Source organism: Rhopalosiphum maidis, chromosome 2, assembly GCF_003676215.2.
Source record: "Rhopalosiphum maidis isolate BTI-1 chromosome 2, ASM367621v3, whole genome shotgun sequence".
Classification (NCBI taxonomy): Eukaryota; Metazoa; Arthropoda; class Insecta; order Hemiptera; family Aphididae; genus Rhopalosiphum; species Rhopalosiphum maidis.
The window spans coordinates 35,001,938-35,024,818 of NC_040878.1; the positions used below are offsets into that span (position 1 = coordinate 35,001,938).

The 22,881-nt window shown below is 31.5% G+C and overlaps 1 protein-coding gene across 1 annotated transcript in view; it reads left to right on the forward strand.

The window, feature by feature from the left end:
• Positions 1-21,654, forward strand: part of LOC113555124 (autophagy-related protein 16-1) — a 155,250-nt gene extending 133,596 nt beyond the window's left edge. Inside the window, exons 9-13 of the mRNA XM_026959457.1 lie at positions 4,695-4,815; positions 5,361-5,540; positions 18,528-18,612; positions 20,639-20,791; positions 21,368-21,654. Coding sequence (XP_026815258.1) covers positions 4,695-4,815; positions 5,361-5,540; positions 18,528-18,612; positions 20,639-20,791; positions 21,368-21,461 — 633 coding nt within the window. The 3' untranslated portion in view covers positions 21,462-21,654. The remainder of the gene's footprint in view (positions 1-4,694; positions 4,816-5,360; positions 5,541-18,527; positions 18,613-20,638; positions 20,792-21,367) is intronic.
• The last annotated feature ends 1,227 nt before the right edge of the window (positions 21,655-22,881 follow it).

Genomic DNA, 22,881 nt, shown 5'->3' on the forward strand with positions numbered 1-22,881 from the left:
TATTATTACATACACAGGCGACTATGGTCGAGCCGATTATTATACATACAATATTGGAGTATATGTACCTTATATACCTACCCACTGTACATGGGGTTTTGTTATAACATTATTTTTTTATTATTCAAAACCATTCAAAGATATCATATATAATACTATAGGTTTTTTTTTTTTTGTATTAGCTGGCAAACCTCTTTGCGACGAGGTCCGTTTCCGATCGTTTACATAAATATTTATATATATAAATTATATTGTAAACATTGTGTATGCAGATATAATTATATTATGCGAGTATACCTACCAATACTTGCCTATAATATAAATGATACAATATGTATATAACATGATTTTGAGCCGTACCTTATGATATAGGCGTATAATAATATTATGCAGAACAAGTACAGTACGGTACTATGTTTTCATACATTTAATATATCATTTAATTATTATTATTATATGATATTTTTTCGAAAAAAATTGCGTTCTGCGGTCGTATATAGTTTTGAAATTAAAAGAAATTATAAAAATCTTAATAATTTATATTATCATAACATACATATAAGTATTTAAAATATCTGTAGAAATATGTCTATAAGTATATAAGTTAAAAATTTAGGGGGTAAATGTGTTAACTGTTAAATTTCATAGTACATATTTATAGAAAAACATTAAATCTGTTAAATCATTGTTTTCAGAAATACACAATCGAATGTCGATAAAGGCTATATCATAATAAATGTATTGGATATAATATAGATACATGAGTTTACCACTTAATATAAATGAATGTGTTCATTTTTTGACTATGACACTAAAAAATTAAAACAGTTTTACTCATTCAATCCGTATTGAGTTAGATATATTTTGCGAGTGTTTTACATTACCCTAGTCCATAATAAGATGACTGTTTACAGTGAAAACTTTTTATTTTGAAAAGTATTAGATTTTTTTTTATCGATATTTTATTTTTAGAAAATTTAAACGTTTTATTTGTTAAAAATATTATGTAATACATCATGATAAAATTATTATCCTATTTGTTTTAATTTGTCTTAAAAATAATAAATATCAAAGATATGCTTAGGTGTTTATTATAATTATTTTGTACTTGTTTCGGCAGTTCATTTTTAGCGCAAATTGTGTATAGGTAATACTATATATGCACGACCGGTAAAGGTATTTACAATATTTCTAATTTATTATAATATTAATTACTATAATATATATATAAATTATACATTTTTCGTGTAAATACACTAAAACGAATATTATGTATGGGTTAATGACGACGAAGTACTGGTCCCAAAACAAGTTTTGCATTAGACGTGACAAAAAACTAATAATGGCTTATATAGTGCGCCATATATAATGGACTCGTATCAAACGAAACGTGCACGACCTGGTCCTTAAAACATTTATGATAGTCGTCGTGCCCTTTCTACGACCCGACCACCCAAGCCCGTAAAAAACAATTGCGGCAATCAATTATAAATTATACATGTAATGTGACTAATTTTTTTACTATAAAAAGGTTAAAATTTGATCATTTTTTTTAATTACTGATTACTGACTCATTTACAATATATATATATATATATATTGTATGTATATATATATATATATATAATTTTATTTTATTTTTAAATTTTTTTCACATGATTTTGATTTTATACAAAATAATATTTTTGATAAAATTATATATTTTACAATATTTTTTGTTTCAAACATTGCAGTAGTAGACTATCTATAATAATTATGGCGTGTAGACATAACGAATACCGTATAACATTGCGCACTGTAGATGTGTGCCGAGGTCCGGTGGTCCGGTAAAGCATTACAATTTGATAGGTCACGTTGTATTACTTTAATGTCGCATAGATAATAAACGCGCTGTACCATCAAGCTACAGCGTTTGGCCAGTGTAGTAAGGTCGTAAACATGCATTATAAACTCGAAAATGTTTCCTCTCGTAAAAGGAGGTAATATTTACATGATTGGACCGCACAACGGTTCGTGCCTGCAATTCCTGTAGGTTTTTTTTTATTGTTGGTATTTTTTTTCGTTTATTCATCGCAGATTATTAGAGTCCACGAAAACTACTGTTACGATATATATTACATAGATTCTTAGTGCATCACTACAAATTTCGGCGAAATTACCTACATAATTAATTTCAAACGTACTATATCGAATAATTTCTGTATAAACTTCATATACGCGAACCGCTGCTGTATTCGATTTTGGCGCAGTAGTTTAATATGTATATCACCGTGACCCGATTTATGCGTTCGACATAATCATTTCTATTTCCACCGTCGGAACGGGGAAAGATAAATAATATATTATTGTTATGACTTATGAGTAATAAGTATACCATGTGTAATATGTATATTATAATATATATATATATATACATATGTGTTATATATACACGTCTGTCGGATAATTATGAATACGAATACGTACACATTGCACAAACTATGCTAATATATTATACATAAATATTACATTGTACAATTTATTATTATTATCACAATACACAGCGACGCGTCATAATATATCGAAACATAATCGTGCCGGTACCTCCGTGTTAACCGATACGATTATATATTATTGTATATCTTAACCCAATACATATACACGTCGTAGGTTTATATATACATTTTTATAAGTACATACTGTGGATTTACATTATAATGGGAAATGTAAATGTGTATTATAATAGTTCACGAGTGTCTGAAATATATACGCGTATTTACAACTGCGGCCGTCGCGCTATCGTCTCGATGGCCTTTTCAGCTCGTTCGGTTCTTATGCGTATAGGTACTATATTATGTTTGTGTTTTGAGTTGATGCGCTCGAAGAGACGCGCCAAATGCCAAAAAAAAACGATTTTTTTTAATCATGAGACTAATCTCGAAAACATATTATAACGTAATACTTCGTTATTTTCCACGGTGTACCATACTACTGAAATACACAGATTATATTATAAATGCGCATTTTAAGAATCTCATCACGTATATTCCCACCAATTACTTTATTTTAAAATTATTATTTGATTAATATACATTCTTGCAAAAAAAAAAAAAAATAATAACTATCAAATTAGACTTAGAGATCTACAGATACTATAATCTATGATCAAAAAAAATAAATAAATTATCCAGTTTCTGCAGACAGCCAATAATAGTTACATTACAGTGTCCATATAATTTATGTAAATATTTTTAAAGTTGAATTTCTAATTTCCATTAAACATTCTAATAGCTGAAGTGTACATAATGGTGGTCGGATGAACATATACGAGTACAAAAATGGTGAGGTACTCAGTATGTAGATGCATATACGAGTGTGTGTATGTGTTTGTGTTGGTGTCGTCTGCGGGGACTTGCAGGGTAGTTCTATTAACGTGTCCATATGGTGCATAATGTAAAATAATATCGACGTATAATACTGCAGTTATATCTGCGTCGGCATTTTACGCCAGACTTATCGCATCGCCGTATATTATTATTATTATTATTATTATAATAAATGGAAATTAATTCCATTCATCGGCCAACGATGGTATAAATACGTAGACGCACACTAACATGACGATTGAGCGCACGAACGGCAGATATACAAACGCACGCTGAGACGACGACGTGTATAAGCACACACGAGTGGGTTATGATTGGTATATAAATGTATAATATATCGGGAAAAAAAATTTTTAAAAATTATTCACATTGTACACATATTGTCGTCGGTGGATACCTATTATAATATAGTAAATATATATATATATATATATATATACATATAAAGTTGTGCCGATGGAGGACGTAGGTATAATAATATATTACTACAATACAGTTAGTCTGACGACGAAACGCGTGTATACGAGCCTACACATACATATTATGTATATGTTTACTTGTAATTTTAATAGGTATACACACAACGGTATACACATAGGTTATAGTCGCAAAATTGTATATGACGGTGGTTGACTGTGCTTAATATACTATTTTCTTCGTCGTGTACTTGCGGTAGCAACTATAAAATATGCATTGTTCATTGTATACCACACGGGGTGATTATTATTATTATTTTTATTTATTTTTTTTTTTTATCACAGAACACTCGATGTTCCTTAATTTTAACATGAAATAACTTCAGTCTGGTCCGGTTACTTATTTATATAGTGGTTGTAAGTTCTAACACCTCATTGCCACTATCGCTTCGTCGTATTATCACTGCGAATTAACCGGTTTTAGATTGGTATTCATGAAAAAAATAGGATAACATTCAAATTAATGGAACAAAATACGGTTAGAAACACTTTTATTAAACACACATGCTAATAGGATCTTCCGTCCCCGTGGTCTGTCTCTGATAAACGGTATGTACGACAAGTGCGTGCGGTACATACAACACACATTCACCGTTCTTACATTTCGTATCATGCGACGGCGATTTTAATTAATATTTACATTTCTGTAGACTGAACTTCGTCGGCCTGACCCACTATAACTACTTATTTTACTCAAATTTAAGTCTTACCAAACTATCTATATGGAATGTATGTGCATATACTATAACATATACTGATATAGTTCACACAACCTTATTTGTTTATTATTATTAATATTATAGCTGTTGTAACGTTATAATAATACGGTGTTTATTTATTGTCGTTGTTTCAGCACACGTTGACTGGACATTGCGCCAAAGTGATGGCTGCCAAGTTCATGGGTGAACCCAACAAAGTGGTGACCGGCAGCCACGACCGCACGCTGAAGATATACGATCTACGCATCAGGGCATGTGAGTATAAAATATTATATTTATGTACGTATAGTGTATACTCATCGCGAGTTCGTCGTGCGACGATTAATAAACTAAGCCAATATATCGTACAAAATCGTATAGTATATTATAACGTGGCTTTGTGTAGTTGGTGGCGGTCCAATAAACGACGTCGATGTATAATTTATACTTTGATAGCCAACTATGCAGTAAATAGCATCGTACGATATGTATATATTTGTTTATATTTTATACAGGGTGATTCTTTTTCGTATATCGTGAGATGTGCAATAAATTATCTGAATTTTTTTTGGAGAAAAAGAAAATGTTTTTTTACATTTGTTTACGATTAATTAATATATTATTTTCTATAATTAAATAATAAAAAATAAAAATAAATGTTTTTCAAGATATTTCCAATTGGTTTAATGTGAAAGAATCACCCTATACATATGTGTGTAACGGTCGTGCAACGTATTGTACGTTTCAACACGTCGCTGTTGTCGTTTTTATTATTATTAAACTTTTTTCATTATACGCAATAATAATATTATATTGTGTAGGCGTCGAGACCAAGTTTGCCATGTCCAGTTGCAACGACCTGGTCACATCGGAGACTGTTGGCACGACCATCATGAGCGGCCATTTTGACAAGAGGATACGATTCTGGGATACGAGGACCGAGAAGCCACATACGGAGATCGAGGTCCAAGGACGGGTCACGTCTTTGGACTTGTCCAGAGGTAAGCGTATAACCTATATATATATATATATATAAATATTATAGTGGGTTCTTATATATTACGTGGTAAAAAAGTCACGCCTACGCAACCATTTTGGGCAAACGCGCGTGTAGTGTACTAATACTTCTTATAAGGGCTGGCCTGCTAGCCACCGTTAACATTTCTACAGATTTAATATACTGGCCATCCCGTCACCGGGAAAACGCCCAAGGTCTTGTGAGCGAAAGAGTCAATCTTCAAACGTTTGTCATTTATATATATATATATATGCGCAGTAGACGATAGCAGAAAAAATATTACTTTCGAAACACAAATTAAAAACTAATAATACATAATATTTAGTTCTATGCAGAGGTCTTAACGATAATGTGTAACTGTTTGGACTAGGATACGGGATAGAACATAATAGTTATGTGGTAACCGTCCCATGTAAATATTAAGGTTTAACCCGTTCATGGTTATAAGTTATAACTTATAATATACTATTTCTAAAGGGCGTGTCGGTGATAATACCTATTATGCATGGAACCGCGTGTATACGCGCGGTCAGATGTCATCATAATATTGTCTATGTATTTATTATTTAAATATATACGCGACGTGCGCGATTTTTGTCTCTTCATAACGCTACACCAAGACGGACCTGTACAGCGCAATGAGGTACCCGAGTTCCGCCGCCGCATAATATAAAATGTATCGATCTCAATCGATCGCGATGTTTTGCGCTCGCGTGGTTTATCCAGAAATTACATCTGCACGCCGAGAAGGCGCGACTCTATAAATAAATATAATATTATACAGTCGACGCGCACAACTATTCCATCAGCTATACTGTATACTTATAGCTTCCGAGTCATTAAAATCTACCGAGATGAATTTATCGATTTATCGCCCACCCAACCGGTGGCAATATATATATATATATATTTGTAGCATGATGGTCAACCACGTGTCTGCGTATAATGCGTGCTCAATCTTCAGGGGCGCAGCTTCAGGTTTCCAATCTATAATGTGATATGCGTGCAATAATGTATGCGTTTAGGGGTGTGGATAAATTGTACATGCAGACAGGACTTTATCCGTCGACAGCAATTTCTGTGGAAATAGCATATATACGAATGCGACGTCGTAAAAATTATCGCTCCGTCATCGGTATAAAGATAAACTATATGATTTTTAAACCATTTGTTTATTCATAAACGGCACGACCTTATATTAAGTATGTATCGGTGGTTCACATTATTATACCTATATGGATAGTCGATACGTAGTTTTTCTCCGGGGAAATTTCCAACGGACTTTTTAATGTACAGGACCGTCGACCCAATAAAAAAAAAAAAAAAAACCATACGATTCCCAACCAACACTCTATCACTCCGTTATCGATCGGCGCATCCGAAAGTTAGGTTAAACATAATATTACAGTTGGTATAGATGGAACGTACCAAATTATGTAGGCGTTTGCCGCCCGTATAGGTATATACTTATATACACCGGTCTGGCGCCGGCAACGTCAACGGCGTAATTAATTGCTCTTCGATTTCGCACTATTACATTATTATCACCATAATATGTATAGGTATTCGTTTTTACGGGGTTTCTATTCAAAACTCGATGCAATTTTTTTGTCGATAATACCATATCCGAGTCCGGTCAACTGGTGTTGTGTACAAAACAGTTACGATACGCTAATGTACTGTTATACCTGATACTGTATGTTGTGCTCATACTATAATAGATGCAAACATGCGTAATACACCGATCTGATAAAATGTTAGCTTTGTAAAGTATGTATCGTATCGATTATACATAAAGAACTGCGGTGGTGTGTCAATTAGCATACGCATACGCGCGTCATTCCAAAACTGCATTTACAGTATAAAACTGACAACATATGCGAGTAAATCGTGAAATCTACAGTATAGGTACGTCGCTATACATAAAATAATAATATAATATCGACACGGCTGAAAGTTCGATCGAGTCGGGTAGATTGTGTTAACATGCGCGTATGCGAAATTAGAACATCGGATGACGCACAATATTGATCATAGTATTCAGATAAATCTTAATAAAATGTATTAGTTGTATTGTGCAATTTATTATTTTAAATAAACATATCGTGTATAAGTTATGTTAAAAAATGATCAGTTGTACATTATAATAATATGCGTTTTATAATAATACTGCTACGTCATAATGATATAGTTGTTATTCGGGGCTGTATTTAACATCGCAGTCGTTGTTGCTTTAAACACAACCAGTCTAATTCAAATTAATATAATATTAAACTATTAAAACATTCAATTTACATCGTTGTATGTACAATTATAATATTATGTATATTATACGGCTAACGCACATATTATTATGAGCGACTAATGCTAATCGTATAATCAGCACATTGTAATTCCACGTTATTACAAGTACAATAATACACTGCAGGTTTAGCATAAAAGTTCTTAACGTCGTTACGCGGAGTAAGGAATTATTAAGTATCTAAGCAAAGTAACCTAACCTGTGATCATATTAGAATTGATCGAAGTAAAATTACACATCTAATATAATATGCAGTAATAACCAAAAAGTATAATTCTCTGGCTTTTTAATATTTTCAACGTAAAACTGAAACTAAATATGCAATACTTATTCTGTCTTATTCTAATTTTTAATATGTACTTGATGTTTTTTCTTTTCACTATCGGATTATTTTTATATATTCTATTACCAGCTACCGGATTTCATATTAACTGTAAATAGTTACCATAATTTATTTAAACAAAAATATAATATTATTTCATATATTATTATAACTGTATTATAATATGGTAACAATATTTCAAAATTATCGTACTCATATAATTTTAAGTACCTATACCTATTAGCAGTAAATTTTATTTAAAAGTAATTTTGGTTGTAGTTAGACAATATATTAATATATTAGTATTTAAAATCATCTTATAATAATTCTATTAGTTTTTTTTTTATAATATTATGTTATAATATTGTACATCCGTTCAATGATTAAAAACATTTTGAAAATATTTTACGCAACAAAATATTAATTGAAAAAAATTATAACACATATCGAACAATCATTTTATTTTTATGACGAACATTTTATCACTAAGAAAAAAAAAATATTTGAAAGTTATAGTTTCCATGGAATAATATTCAAACGTCACCGACCTTAAACTCATTCATTCGCATATAGGAAATAAAAATGCAACGCTTTATATTATACTACATGTACAATACACATCAAAAACGGTACATTTTACGGATACATAAAATAGAACACTTTATTATGTACATTTATACATATTACATTATTACGGATAATGACTTAAGCTTTAGATAATTATTCATTATAAAAACAATTGGCTTATTATACAGTGTATAATGATAATATATACAAGAGCAAATTACACGTCTTACATGTATACATTATATATATATTGTCTACCAATAGATATTTATATGTATATAGCATATAATATAATATATTATATGCATGTAGAGAAATAAGCTCTCGGAAGTAATTGATCAATTATTTAAATATAAAGTACTCTTATACCAATTGCACTCTAACATGGTGTTATAGAAAAGAAGAAACGTCTTTTTTTAGCATTTAAACGCATATAATAATATAATCGACAATAATTAATACGTCGGAATGGCATTATACGCTTGTGTACGTATAAAAGTACGGCGATACGTGTTTGTGCGTCTAGTAGGCACACACACACACACACACACACACATAAAGTAATAATAATAATAAATCGTAGCATTGTTGTCTGACCCGCAAACTATAATATAAAAGATCTTCGAGTATATGTAACGCGAGCGATGACTATCAATCATTCGAGTTTCATTATTAGTTGTATTATTACTATATTATTATTATTTTTTAAATAATCGAACTAGTTGTCCGCCTTGTGTTATTTTTTTCATTAATATTAACCGCACGCGTAAATTAAAATGTACGTAATAATAATCATTTATCCGAATAAAATATTGCAGTGCGATTCGTATAATATACTTTATCGGCGTCCAGCCGTCGTGGTGCGTGCTGCAGTACGGTTGGCCCTACACACGGGTAGTTAGTAAAACGTCGTCGCTCGGGTATCGGCGAATTTTCATTCCATTACGATGCTGCACGTGCGTTTAATTTATCGCCGTGTTGTCGTCCGCGTTTGTCTCACCGAACTGACCTCAATATTATATTATAATATACATATTATTATTATACGCACTTGTGTACCTACATCTGCGACTTCGTTAAGCAAAGGTGGGTATGCGCACGCGTCTCTATATCACCGGTGCTACAGTGCTTCGTATTGTGCTTGTACAGGTACATACATATCATGTTATTATAGTGGGCGGAATTCGCTTTGTGCAAATTATTCGAAAGAATAAAAATAATAATGGGTACGAAAATCCGAAACCCGTCTTACCAGATCCGCGGTGAAAATCGTGATTTCGGCTGTTATTAAAAAAAAAAAAAAAAAAATTATTATTATTATTCGGCTGATTAATGACTTATTATATGTTTGATGTATAATATATGTATATTATGCCGGTCGATTATTATACAAATTTTCTTATTGGACTACCACGCTATTAATTTAATACGCACGTTTTAACTACTATATTTAATGTATGATGATTGCAATAGGTAGTCGTCATCCAGCCAAGCACTGCTGTATAATCATATTAATATGATAATAAACGGGGTCCCCGTAGTATAAAACTTACAAATATCTGGTCAAAACGCAACAAACTCAAACATTACAAGCCGAAAAAGTAGTATGAACGATTATAAAAAATTAACGACTGTGCATATACGCGCAGGCTGTGGGTATACATAACTGTATATAAAATATTTCTCTCCGAATCGTAGTAAAAATTAATAGTCATAGAGTTTTTTCTTAATATTTTAACTGTACTGAAAATTAAATATTAAATGTCATGAAACTAATACCTTATTTAAGTATTTAATTATGTATTTAGCTTCACCATTACGATTATGATATATTTAGTGATACGTTTATAGAGTGTCTACATATATGCGTTCTACATACAAATCTATGTTCCTATATACCATGTTTTTAGAAAATTCGGTGAAAAGAATCGACTTTAATATTTAGGTATGCTTGAATATTTCCTATAATATTCCTACAACTACAGGCACCACAAATTACCCGAACAGATAGGTATTAAGGTGACTATAATGTCTTATGAGTTATGAATTTATGACCTTTCCTTTTTGAAATTAAATTTGTTGTATTATTAAGATTTTATTTTATTATTTTTTTTATTTGTACGTACATTTTTACGCTTCTTTACCCACTCTAACGCCACTGATGCGACTCACAGAACGATATATATTTAGGTATTTTTCTCCTCGTCGTTAATTTACGTATTTACTGTCGGCTAATTCTATTTGACCTTATAATGTAGTATTTTATCGGTTGTAATTTCTAATAGAAATGCTGCATTGCGTGTATAATATGTAATATTATGTATACATGTAAAGTAGACATGAAGTGCAACATAATTACGGCTGGTCGCGGATGAAAAGCAGATTTTTAATGAATACAATATAATCCTGTAATGCATTTGGATTGGATGGAAACAAAACCAGAGCCGTTGTCGAGAGGAAACGCTCAGGCTTGCATTCTATTAAACCGTAAATTATTTGAACGGGTGGACGACAGTTTACCGTTGCTCAGTTTTTTCTCCCGCTTTCCCGTGCACGCTAATGATTTGGGAAATTATAACCTTGTTAATAATTGAATAACAATATCAACCATATTAATCGAAATCTGAAAAAAATCACGTGGATATTAATAATGACAAGGTTCGACGTTGCGCGTATTGTGATTTATGACGTGTCCATTATTGCCGTTGGCTGGAACGCGGCCGCGTGTTATCTATGCATATATGTATACGGCAATACATTATGTATAGGTAATACAAATATTTCAGACTAGACTTGACTGAAAAGTATTACGAATATATAATTTAATTATTATTATTGCGTTTTTCACTCATAAATATTAAATAGATTATAATAAGCACGGTCGTCCGACACGGCCTATTATCGCATAATGATAATCCTAAAACCAATAAATTCACGGACGATGTTATTCTTACGACCATTGTGAATTTTGAGAGACTCGTTTAACCGATAGAGCATCTTTTGACTTTTATGTATAATATTATAATGTATTATATTCGGAACGAAGGATGGAAAACACTGTATTTTGATTCATATTTCTCCGCATGGTATGTAAAAAGGCCTCCATTAATATTTATCAAAACCGATCGATAAGCTTGCAGAACGACACACATTTTTACATAATACCAATTTAATGGTAAGATGATTGCAAATATTTACACAAAGTCTGGACGGTTTGAGTACTGCACCTTTTTTTATGCAAGTACATATTATGTTAAAATAGTTATTATACTGGCACCTAATCTAATATCGTGTCCGACGTACGCTTAACTAATTCGATTCGTCTGCAATAATAAGTCCCCGTTTGCCTTCTCCTGCATCATCTGCAACCCCGTGGTTCGCATAATACGTTGTTATATATTCGAAAAATCACGGGGTGGACAAACACATCACGCCTTCGCGCAGTCGCGTTAGGTTAGGATATTCGACGTCTAAGCAACTACAGCTGATCCCGCGTTGTTAATTAATTGTACATACCTGACCGCGAATCGCGACTGCAGTGTACGTTTTTTTTTTTCTTTTTACATTTAATACTGCAGTCGTTGCAGCGTCTCGGTGGGATAATTATTATGAACGCGCTTGACGTATCCGTGTAATATATTTATGTGTGGCTGCGTTCTAGGGATGTGTGCGTTTAGGTATATGCGTACACGTATATAGATAGATAGGTGTACATAATATACTCGCCATCGCGCACGACTATTTAATATAACAAGCGGCGGCGCGTATAATAATAATATAACACTCTCGTTAGGGCGCGAACTCGCATTATAATATGTGCGCGTACGGAAAGCCGTTTCATTATATATTATAATGCGCGTAGAATGGCACAAATCCGGTGCCGCCCGGCGACACGACGGAGGTTAGACCTTTTAGCGTTTTATATGTAAAACGAAAACGCGCATATGGATACGCGGGCACCGGCGGCGGCTGCCGTGTAGGCAATACATTATTATAAACGCGTTATCGTGTCGGCCGGATCTGCGCGGATGATATGCAGCGACTATATAATATATATATGTATATATCCGTGTATTGGTATACAATACGCGCGAGCGAAAAGCAAACTGCAGCAACCGTCAGGTCAGTATCGTAATAATAACGTAGAAGCACGCGAACAGTAGTGATTCACGCCGCCGTACGGTCGGTGTTTGTCGTATAGTAACAATAATACGACGATGACGATACGTGTCGCCCGTAATGGCCTATGAAAAAATAATAATAATAAATAAACGAATAACCGAACACCGCCGAAGTTCACTCGTCCAATACATAACGATATTTATATGCGCAGTATAATGCACGAGTATAGTAATATCATAATAGCGCGTTATATCCGTCGTTTAAGTGTACCTATATACGCGTATAAGTCGTATATTAAATATAATGCAGTGCGGGCAACGTCAATACGCGCCTCGATGACGCGTGTCGTTAATACATATTATATGGTTTAATTTTATTTTATTTTTACGACGTGTCTTGTAACGGTTTAACGCCCGAACGCTGTCTGCGTGTACGCCCGCCGCGATCCCATCGACGCGTATAATACTGTACCGCCGTATAATGTTGAAAGTCATGGACTTTCAACCCTCATCGTACACTGCGCCTAGAAAATAATTCATTCGATCTCCTCGGGTTTCACTCGACTCGTTCGCCTGTGTACATAAAAATGTACACGTCACAATAATTATTATTGTTATTATTACTATTACTACTATTATTACTATTATTATTATTATTAGTCTGGCGTGTTACGCGTTTACGACTCCCGTAATCCGGTCGTGTGAAAATCGTAAAAAATTGACGATCAATCCGATTTAATGCAAATATAATATTACCTACGGAGCGTTACATAAATATACGTAAAAGTGTACCTACGTGACTGGACGTGGCAGCGATATCGCAGACTTTTAGTCATGGATACTGCTGTAGGTACATATTCATAACACCTATTACAGTATAATATGTCTGGTAAACGTACAATTTGTCACTGGACAATGATCCCCGCAAAAAATGAACGAATTATTATGCGGACAATTTTCGCGCGTTATAATTTTTTCCACGAACGATTGATCTCCATTTTTTTATTTTCGTGTGATTTGCGTCATAAGTAATTCAAAAATAATATGAATATGAATAGATTAATAATACGTCTATAAAAGAAAATTTTTTGAAACACAAATAAATATAAAGAGGATGAAGAATTGAAGTTTTTACCTTTTTATATGCACGTCAACCTGTTCCCAGAACAATAAAATCTATTATACTTACTAAGGGATGTATTGATTAAAATAATAAGTTATGAAGTTTAACATACATTTTAGAATTTCATTTGGATTCTAAGCTAGTTGATAAATGTTGTAACATGAAGAGGGGACGTTAAAATATGTTGGTTTTATACATAATGATGAGTGTTCTTTTGTGTCTTTATACCTACACCTCGATAAGTTTCAAATTTTATGATGATTTCAAATAAAAAATTGGATTTATTTTGTACTTCAAACAGGTCAAAATTAAAAATTACCAATATTTTTCATATTAATCAGGACAAATATTTTGGAAAAAATGAAGAGAACAAGAAATTTTACTGATATCCAGTTTTAAACAAAATAGTTTTTTTTTTTTTTTTATCTAACTCGTAAACTAAAATCGTATATATAGGTACTGACAATTTTCAAAAGTATTTATATGGTTATCTTCTATAGATAATACAATTTTCAAAATATTTGGACAGTATGAGTTATTCATAGGTATTTAAAATTGTTTTTTGTTTGAATAAAATAAATGTCGATAAAAAACTACTTTTTGCTTAAAAATATTTAAAACACTATGGATAATTGTATTTTTTTATAAGCATTATTTAAGTTCAAACTTTGACAAAATTCCTTAAAATCGTGGAAATATGTAAATTATTTTGCAGTTGAAATTGTTATAAAGAATTCCTCATAACTAGTTCGTACTGAAACCAAAAAAAAATGAAAAAAGATTTAAGCACAACATTATTTTATTAACATTTTAAATTCAAATTTAGTCGAAATTAAATATTTAAACTATATAAATAACGATATTCATTAATATTTTATAGTTCATGAACATTATTTGGAGGGTATATGACTTTTACGTATAACATTATATTTTTAAATGCAATATTATTGTACAAAAATTATTTCAATTTATCTAATTACTTATACTAAAATTAATTAATTTTCTAATAACAATATGAAATACGTATACTTAGTGATATCGGCTGATAACTTGTCTCTGTTCAAAATCGTTTTTAGGTATATAAAATAATATATCAATTAATTTAAATTTAACACATCAATTAAAGTTACCTACTCAACACTTACAGTAAAGCAGTGTGGTATACTTCCCACCTTTGTTTAATTATTTTTATTAATATAATGTAGATTATGGTATATTTAAAAAAAAATTCACTGAAAATAGTTATTAAAATCATAAACTCGTACCTTATAGCTTATTCTATTTTAAAATATACTTTAACAGCTGAAACACCGTGTTAATGACACTCAGACTATACAGTCTTTTAAAATTAAGTTTTTTTTTTACGTCGTCATTATGTTGTTGTAAAAATTATTTTCAATATGTATCAATAGAAAAACAATAGGGCGGGGGGCCAATTGTCCGCGTATACGATTATTACGGTGGTCAATTGTTCGCATACGACGATTTTTCGCGGGACCAATTGTCCTATATCCAATATCTATCGACGTTTTTTTTTTTTTCGTTTCACCGGAATAGTTTTTGAAATACGCTCAATTTATATGGTGGCACTATGCAGGCTCATGATTTCTGTGACGATAATCATTTGGTCTGGTTTCATCTGATTTGATAGTTTTCTATATAGCATAACTCTATTGATGGCATGCGTTTCGTGCTTTATTCACAATATGCTATGAAAATTTAAAAATACTCGAGTATATGATATATATCACGTAATATTCGTGTTCAACTGTTAACTACACGGATGTTTTAATTAGCGATACGTTAAAAACCGCAAGTTCACATCGGTGCACTATAATTAACGTGACGATCAATATAGGTGCCTAATTGGGCGAGTTTTAGTCTCGATTTTTCATTACCTGCGACAAAATCGACGTCGGATACGCGTTTTTAACGGGCACTGAACACTATATTATAATTATTATTATAAACGTCGCCGCGTTAATACTTTATACTTTATTATATAGGTACAGTGTAACATAATAATATACGTTCGCACTGTTAAAATAAGACTACCTATACATAACGTTTATTATAGATGGACACTTTACACTGCACGTAGCACGTTATTATTTACGATTTAATAGTTATTATACACGTCCTGCAGTTAATTACATATCGTAAACATTGGTATACGAGTGATTTCTCATAGAACATTTCTTCAGTTTATTACATCCGTACACCTTTATATAATAGACGCTGCTTCAGTGGTACAATAATACTATACGTAGTCACCCAACACTGGTCACATAATATCGTATAGAAGAGTCGAACTTGGACAGAAACATAACTGTACTTGCCGAGTGTCGGTTAAAATATTATAATAGTTTGTCTCATACTCCCACGCGAGGATTCCATCAGCCACAGCGCTGTGTACTGCGAGCGTTTCCGAAGATTGACGTCGCGAGATCGCGGATTGTGTATTACTTTAATGATATGATATTCACGTCGACTTCGTCACCGTGTAGTGTGCGTTGCCGCGCGAACATACCTATAAAATTATTATCATCAACTACGCGCCACGCGATTTACACACACTGCGAGACGATATCGTTAGATTAGATGTATTACGCGCACTGTCCCGGAAGAATACCGCGGAGTCAGTCGGTCGGATAGACCGCATTTTTCACGTATGATTCATAATCCACTGCAGACGGGAATAATATTTAATAATTATTATATTATAAATATATACAAAAAGGTTGGAGGACGCCACCAATTCGGAACGAAATGTCATGACACATAATATACAATGTTTGCGAACGGCCGAAAACTAGTTTTGGTGACCTCCGTCCTCGTTGCTTACATATTTGTCGTGCGCAGTCGAAACAGAACAAAATACTAACAATCGCAGTAATATTAAGTATGTATATTAACCCGCAGCCGTGCTGGTGAAGATGATTCGAATTGACTAGGATGGTCGTTGCAGGTGCGTGAATACGTGAATAGATTCGAGCACTCCATCGAGCGTATAGAATTCCGCAAATTTTAACCGGCTCGAAACATTATCCTTGTAGGCATATACGTATTTATGCGTTATGTGCACCATAATAACATAATATATAATGTGGTTTGCTCGCGTTTATCGTTCGTCCTGATTCCGAATGGTATAGTCTTATGATCTTGTAATATTATAGTGTACGAGTGTGATTCATCGAGTATGAATATATATATATTTAATATACGTAATAATTATTGAATTTTTACCGTCTGCTGTGGGGGGTTATGCATCATATGTGAAAAATGCGGTCCAACCGACCGACTGACTCCGCGGTATTCTTCCGAGGCAACTATAATTTCTGTAATAACCAATGTATTTAAATTCGATCTATTAAAACCGTTAAGTATAGTTAAGGTATACGGAACATATTTCCAAGTAAATTTGTATCTATAGATTTGTATGCAACTTGCAGATGTCCTTTTGAGTTTTTGTGCACCAACAATTTGATACGCCTAAATTAAAATCCAAACGAATGGCTTCTAAGTTATTAAATTATATTTACCTACTATTGATAATATTGGTTTTTAAATCGTATAGTATATCTCTTATATAGTTAAACCGTTATTGTTATAGAATATTATTTTTAGTATACTTATATTCATACCTACATACGGTGTAATAATTCAAAAACTGTTAAATAATTCGGTTCCTTAAACATCATACAAAATGTAAGTTTTATTTGGTAATATGTAGTCTTACATAATTTCCAATACCCAGAATTTTATAAATTCATTATTAAATGAAAAATGGGTGTGTAACTGGTAAAACACTAGGTGCATACATTTTTCTTAGCGAAAACCTGTCTGCTAAAGGGTATTATAATAATAGGTGTACCGTCTAAAAACGACTTACGCGATCTTTTCGATTGTCTAATGACCGCGTGTTGTATTGTTTTATTACGCGTGCGGTACTGGTCAATAAAAAAACATGCCTAAATAATGACTATAATGCATGCAACTCGCGATAATCGAACGCGCGACCGTTTAACCTAAATCGGATTTTACACGATACATCTCCCGAGAGTCCCGAGAATCACACATGCACCGTTGCAGCGCATAAGTACGTATATTATGTACCGATGTCGGTACGATAAATAATTATACGTTTGAACAAGTATAAACACAAGTGCAGCGCGGCGTTTGGCGAACGCGTTAGATTTTAATTGGCCGCACATACCCGTCTGGATGAGGTATATTCGGCGTGAACAATATATTAGAATAGTTCGCGCCGAACATAGCACAATGTATAATATAGTATTATAGTATAGCGCCCACCGCCGCCGGCTAGTCGTGTCTCAAGAGTCGACGGCGATCGACGGTAATATAATATAATAATATATATATACTATTTATAATAACAATAATAATTCGACTTCTACACGGTCCGTCGGCCGTGCGTCTGTGGGTTTGTGTACATTGGCGTTTATGCGAATAACGATATTATTATTTGCACAAGTCGACGAACAATAATTATATCGATTACGGTTGTGTTTCAGATTGTAATTACCTATTGAGCTGTGTCCGGGACGACACCCTGCGGCTGGTCGATCTCAGGACGAACAAAATAATCAACACATTCGAGCAAGTCATATTTATTTAATTTTTTTTTTCTACTTACTATTACTGTTGTTATTATTTTTATTCTTCTTTTTATTATTATTACCATTATCATTATTAACTCAAATCCATTTGCCGAGGAGGAGATCGGAAAGCCAAATTATACGGGAGTCTCGTGAATAAAAATAACTCGTAACGAGATAAAACGGTTTTATACGACTCTTTCTGTATATATATATATTGTTATTTTGCATAACGTATACGTTCACTGCATCACTCGCAATTGTTTTGTATATATGTACGTAAGTACACTTCTATAGATAAGGTTTATTATTTTAATATATATATATATATATACATTTTTTTAGCACGGGCCCGGTAACGTTTAGTTAGATCTTTTTGTGTTCCGAAACTTTATTTCCGACAACGATTGTACAATAGCTGGTTGGCTTCACGCCTCATAGTTTGGAGTACAATTTCGTTTACCTTTGTTGCAATTTTTTTCACTCCCTGTTAACTTTCCGTGATATAATTCAGACGTTTTTAATTTATTTCAAGTTCGCTTTTTTTAAAAAAAAAGAAAAGTTTTTCCAATCTCTTAGGTTTAATTTATCAGTATTGAACAAATGGCCAATGTGCGTAGTAAAATTAAATGTAAAAGCTTTTTGTATAATTAGGGAGTGTGGATGGGAAAAAGATCTCGAATAGACTCAAGGTCCTTGTTATAAATATCGTCTTTTGTTCTTTTCGTAGATTTTTTAGTAATACTAATAATAAAACAAGTAAAACAAAAAACAAACGTATAAAATAAAATTATAAAATAAATGTACATAAATAACCCCACGGCACCTGTTTTATTATTTTTGCGCACAAAATAGACGATATATTCACTTAAAATAACAAATTGTATGTTCCGTTATTATAATAGTTTTCTATTAAACTTCAACAATATATATTTATATGTATATAGACATATTATATATATATGTATGTTGAATGAGCGCATGATATTCTTATAATAAGCTTATGATTTTACATGGACGTTTACGAAAAAGTAAAAACCGTTATACGTAGGCATAAAATCAAATCATGTTTAAATCACTGGACGTGCGGTTAATATTATATAATTTCAAACCATCTACTTATATCATATTACTGAACACTGTTATTATGATTTTACCAGACTTCGGAAATTAATTTTTTAAACAAATATTGCGGAAGGTTTTTTTTTTTTAAATTCATTTCGATTCTTTAGTATTAGTCAAAAAGTTGAACGATTTACATGGACAATTGCGTTTTTATGGAGAACGATTTAAATTAATATATTAAACCTTAATATTTATTATACCAGTCTATAAGTGTACCTGTATACCTGTTATTATTGTCCATTAATTTTATATTTATAGTATTTTTTTGATGATTTGAATTTAAAACACAAAATAATAATACACCAAAATTAATTTTCAACGATAAATTACATCGATGATGTAAATACACATAATATAATAATATTATAGAGATGGTATTTTAATATACTTTTATCACCATTTTTTTAAAAATTGTTTGATCGTAAAATCATAATATTATTATAATCATATTATCCCACACACGTCATAGACCACCAAAGACTCAGACGGAAAAACCAGAGACATCTTTGGTTTTACGACTAAATGATGTTAATATATTGAAATCTACAATTGTTATGCAATTTTGTTTTAAAAAAATTAGACTATATTATGATTATTTAAAAGCTCTTTTAAATTGATTTCATATTTTTAGACTTTTTTTTGCGTTATATTATTGTCTACAATCGTGTAATATTTAAATGTTTGTTTTAATAATTATGTTATATATAATAATAATATTTAAAATATTTTTTTCTTGTAAATAAAGTTGGTAGGAAGCAGATACCCATATAACAATATATACCGAAATCTGTTTTATGCTTGATAAAATATTGTGTTGCACAACAATTAAATAAATAATGTTATTGTGAATAATAGCGTAAAATAGATATTCTCATATTGTTTTTCACTATATGTCCTAACAGAGCTGACGGATTTAAAGTGGGTTGTGATTGGACAAGAGCTGTGTTCAATTTAGAATATGATCATGTGGCCGTTGGATCCTCTGAAGGCTCGGTGTTCATATGGGCCGTGTCAAATCCCGAAAAACCACTTGTAGTATTGAAGAACGAACACAGGTACGTATTATATTGCACGAGCTATACAATATTATTATACATAAATATTACACTTGTATAATATGTGCTGTATACTATCAATGGCATGACTTTACCATCTTTAATAATATTAATTTAATATTAATCTTGTTCGATACAATTTTTGGTGGGTACTAATATGTTTATATGGCTGTTCCCTCCAATAGTCAGGAGGTTTGAACTTACTATAAAAATAATCGGTTCATTCCAATTGTTAGAGCCGATAGGGAATCCTTTAAAACTACAACGTGCAATAATTCACTAGAAAATAATAAATATTTATCCAATCTTATTTTACCATTACGCCTTTTTAGTGGTATTATAATATTGTTAAAAATTATTGACAAAATATATTTTTATTATATTATTATATTTTAAGTGCTTACTTAATAAACATGATATTTAAACACTCTTAAACTCAAACGATCGACAATCATGTTAAAAAAAATGGCCTTGTAAAGTTTACGTTACTTGATTTTAATTCTGTCATTATCATTATTATATAAATATATATTTAAAAAATACGAAATAATTAAACTGCTGTTTTCATCAACACAGCGCACCGGTGACAGCCGTGTCTTGGCATCAGTTTACCAACAACGTGGCCAGCGTAGATCGATCCAGGAGGGCAGTGGTATGGGCAGACGTTTGACACACGCTGTGGATCCGGTGGTTTATTTTTTCTTATTACTGTTCACAGTACACTGTTGCAACGTATCGCGTGTATTTTCCTTATTTTTTTTTTTTTATGTATTTACCATTTAAAAAAATTAAAAATAAAAAAAAATTGATATATGTATATTTTTTATTCTATGCATACATATTATAATAATTATTGTTGTCGTGCGTGTGTGCTTGTGTGTACAATATATATATATATATATATATTATTATTTTTAGACTCATTTGATGATGTGAGATTATTTTATATATTTCATGTATTATGTGTTTTGAATAATAAAATGTTCCAATTCATTTTTCTTCTTTTGGACATCTCATCCAGATTTTCTCAACAATATATACAATTTAGTATCTGAAGTGCCTCAATGAATAAAATGTTTTTTCAAACACATATACATTATCAAGTACACAATATTACTACAATATTTGAGGAATATCGATTCTGATATCTTGTTGTGTAGGACAATAAAAAATAAAAATCTTAAAAACACAATTATAAAACTATTTTGAGTATTTAAATAATGAATAATCCAAGTGTCAAAAGGTTGCAATGATCGCGTAAGACATGTATTTTTAATTTTCCGATTTCATATTTCGGCCACAATTGTCTAAGGTAAGATTAAGAAAAACCAAATTATACTGAAAATTGTATTTCAAGCTTAACTACTATTATAAGTTTGTATTAGTAATGAACAAAAAACATGTTTATTTTTACCTTCATAGTTTTAAAAGAATTTTACTGAGTAAATAAAAAAAATAATCTTGTGATACAGAAAAACAAAATTCAATATACTGTGATTGTTTGAATTTTCCTTCAATTTTAGACTTTTTAAATTTGTTTTTGCGTTTTTAATATATAATAAGACAACCTAATTTCAATGCGATATAAAGTTTCGAAAAACAATGCAAAATTTATCAAAATTCTGTCCTAATTATAATATTATACAAGCTGTCCCTACATGGGTACATGTATATATTCAATAAGTTATATTATGTAAGTATGTTAACCATTGATGGACAAAAAGTGAGCTCCGTCTTAACTAAAAACTAATTATATTCAAATATTTTGGTTGAAGACACCAATTATTGGCAAATATGGTTAAACATCATAACTATCTGATACATATAAATCATATAATCTAATGGTACTCGCTTTATTATCATATTTTTTTCCTCCATTCGTACACGTCGCGCGATCTGTGGACCGTTAACTGCGGAAGTAGCTCAACAGTTTAAACTAGATGGCGAACTATGTCTAGAGTCGGGAAAAAGTAAGTCGATGCCGAAATAAATCGTCAAAATTGAAACGCGTATAATATTATAAATTATAAGCGTCATTAACAGAAAATTAAATTTACAATAATATATTTTAAAATGTCTGTACTTATAAA